At 34.9% G+C, this 3,056-nt stretch overlaps 1 gene segment (V, D, J or C); it reads left to right on the top strand.

Annotated features, from left to right (window-relative positions):
• The first annotated feature begins 992 nt into the window (after positions 1–992).
• Positions 993–2,453, top strand: LOC113547186 (Ig kappa chain V region K29-213-like). The segment is given in 4 exon segments: positions 993–1,314; positions 1,497–1,610; positions 1,714–1,757; positions 1,908–2,453. Coding segments are annotated over 4 exon segments (576 nt in total).
• Positions 2,454–3,056: the final 603 nt, after the last annotated feature.

Genomic DNA, 3,056 nt, shown 5'->3' with positions numbered 1-3,056 from the left:
ACATTTTAATGAAAGTCTTAAAAAGTTTTGTGGCATTTATATATGACATTTGTTTTTGTTCTGTGGCTCCTAACATTAGATTCTGCACAAATGAACGCTGTCAATCAGGCGAACTCAGTGATCACTGCTGCGTCTGGTGATAACGTCACTCTACACTGCTTTCGAATGGAAGAACGACACACTGAACCCATCATTTGGTACAAACAAGCAGTAGGACACGAGCCTCGTGTAATGGTCACAGCTCATAAACTAGCACAGAATCCCATTTTTGAAGATGAGTTCAACTCGCTGAGGTTTACTGTTGAGAATTTAAAAGAAAGCTGCCATTTGAAAATTACTAACGTGGAACCATCAGATGAAGCCATGTATTACTGTGGATTAAAAAAGATTGTAATATTGTTTGGAAAAGGAACATTTTTATCAGTAAAAGGTAAGAATTTACCCATAACAAGCACTTCCATTACTACTAATAAGGTTTTTTTTTTTTTTTTTTTTTTTTTTTTTTAGCACTGTAATGATTAAATATTAAATGATTTTATTAATTTTGTTCATAATTTAAAATCTTTATAATTTTGTTTAATAATTCTCTATACAGGAAATATTTGTTATAATCTATAATTATCTTATCTTTACTTAACATATATAACCATAACCTTATTATGAGAAGGAGCAATATATATTACTTTCTAACTTTAAAAAAAATTAAGTGGTTTTAAGTGCTAAAAGGTAAATTCTATATTTAATTCCTAGCAGGTTTTTTTTTAATGGACGGAAAAGTGCTCTATAGTGCGATATTGGGCTAGGTTACTTTAGGAGAGTTAATGTCACTTACTACATGTAGTTATTTGGTTGTACTAAACTCACTGTGTTTTCCTTATGGATCACATACTACTGTATTATAAAGGTCTAAGTCAAAAAAGGACCAAAGTAAGATCTATTCATTGTCTGTATTACACTGAACAGGTGATGGAGACGTAAAAGTGTCAGTGTTGCAGAGCAGCGTGATGGACTCGGTTCCTGCAGGAGCGTCAGTGACTCTGCAGTGCTCGGTTCTCTCTGAGAGCAGAGCAGCAGATCTCCAAGTGCTCTGGTTCAGAGCTGCTCCATCACAATCCCATCCTCAAATCATTTACACTCATCACAACAGCAGCCATCAGTGTGAGAGCAGCTCTTCTACACACACCTGTGTGTACAACTTCCCCAAGAACATCCTCAGCCTCAATGATACAGGCACTTACTACTGCGCTGTGGCCATGTGTGGGAAGATCATTTTTGGGAACGGGACACGAGTACAGTTAAAAACACCTTCACTCAGTAAGAATATAATATTTTATTAATAAGCAAAATGTAGATTACTTAATGTCTAACAAAAGATTAATGGTTGTAAATAGTTAAGCATTGCTATGATCACAGGGTGATATAAAAAGAATTTACATCTACAAAGAATTTTATTTGTTTATATTAAAATAATATACATCTTCATTTTTGTGCTACAGTACAATCTGTGTATCCTGTAGTGATCTTTCTCGCTGTAGCTTTGGGAGTGTGTGTGGTTGTGATCTTTACTCATGTCGTAAGCTATAAAGGGAGAAACTGTGATTACTGCAGTGGTGAGTCTTCATTAAGTTTATGTATCTAAATATTGTATCAAATATGTACACTTATATAATATGTATTACATTCTGATGGAATCATATATTTTTTCCTCTACAGTGAGATCTCATCAATGTTCTGTTGTAGAGAAAACACTGAATCAGGTAAATAACTTTAAATGTACACATTTCTTATTATCATTAATGCATTAATGCACAATGCTATCAGGGATCACAATGACAATTATAACACTAATAGTGATTTAATTCTGATAGCTGTCATTTACAATGAACGCTTTATGTTGATTCCCACAGGGCCGTTCTGCTGTTGAGGTCAATTTCGCTGCTTTACATTTCAAAGACAGGAAACTCAAACCTCAAGATAGTGTGTATTCTGAAGTGATATACTCCTCTTTTCCTTAGAATATATTTCAGTAATGCTTTATATTGAGCACGATATTACTGCACCCGTCGCTCACTGTTTCATGAATGCATTGATCAATAGTAAATCTAGAGCAAGTCTTACATGTATTATTATTATTAACTTTTCTGTAGCTGTAAGTAGAAGAATTCAGTGGTTTGAAGTAAAAGTAAGAGGAAAGATCAGATGAAAGCTCATAACATCTGAAATCACTTTAAACTATTAGGATTGTTACAGTCCCATGCCGAATGTAGGTGCACTCTACAGAATTTCTGTAATTTCTACAATAAAATGTTGTGTTTAAACAAGTGTGATCATTTTAATATATTTTACTTATTTCAATACAGCAACCTGAAAAAATTAAATTTACTGTAAAACTACGACCCAAAAGCATTTACATGAAGAAGCAAAGGCCTTCATCTTTTCCTGGCTGTTAGTAAACAGCACGGCTTCAATAACATCACCTTTGTGCAACAGGTTCAAAGGCACATTTTTTTTTCTTTCTTGCACGTATAAATGACATAGAAAATATGTAGAATATGCTAAAAAAATGTTTAAGAAACAGCATTAAAAGCATTAAATGGTCTGACTTTGGACTGAATTTGCTGGGACGGCCACTCCTGGGAAGATTGGCAGATAGAGTTGAGGCTATCGTCTCATATTCATATGAATATTCATTGATCTCAAACCCAGATGAACATTCAGTGTATAGCAAAAAAAAAAAAAAAAAAAAAAACCTGACCTTGCCAATCCAATACTTTTCGGCCTGGGCAGTATTTGAGTTCGACACTCCTGGTCTAACCACCCGCAGCTGCTGAGGACGGCCCCACACAGACAGCCTGAAGTTACATGAGATTACTGTGGGTACTGCTTAGAAACCATGAAGACGGCTTTGGATTTGACTTGATATGAACAGTTTTGCTACAATGGCTTAGGACTACAATTGCTCTGACAGCTTTAGGACTACAACTCCCATGAACGGTTTTGCACTCAAGTCTCCATCAGTGAACAGTTGATAACTTCAACAAAATAGACCTCATGTG

The sequence above is a fragment of the Pangasianodon hypophthalmus genome, chromosome 7, assembly GCF_027358585.1.
Source record: "Pangasianodon hypophthalmus isolate fPanHyp1 chromosome 7, fPanHyp1.pri, whole genome shotgun sequence".
NCBI lineage: Eukaryota > Metazoa > Chordata > Actinopteri > Siluriformes > Pangasiidae > Pangasianodon > Pangasianodon hypophthalmus.
The sequence above is the reverse complement of the archived record's forward strand: the minus strand, read 5'-3'. Positions and strand labels throughout refer to the sequence as shown.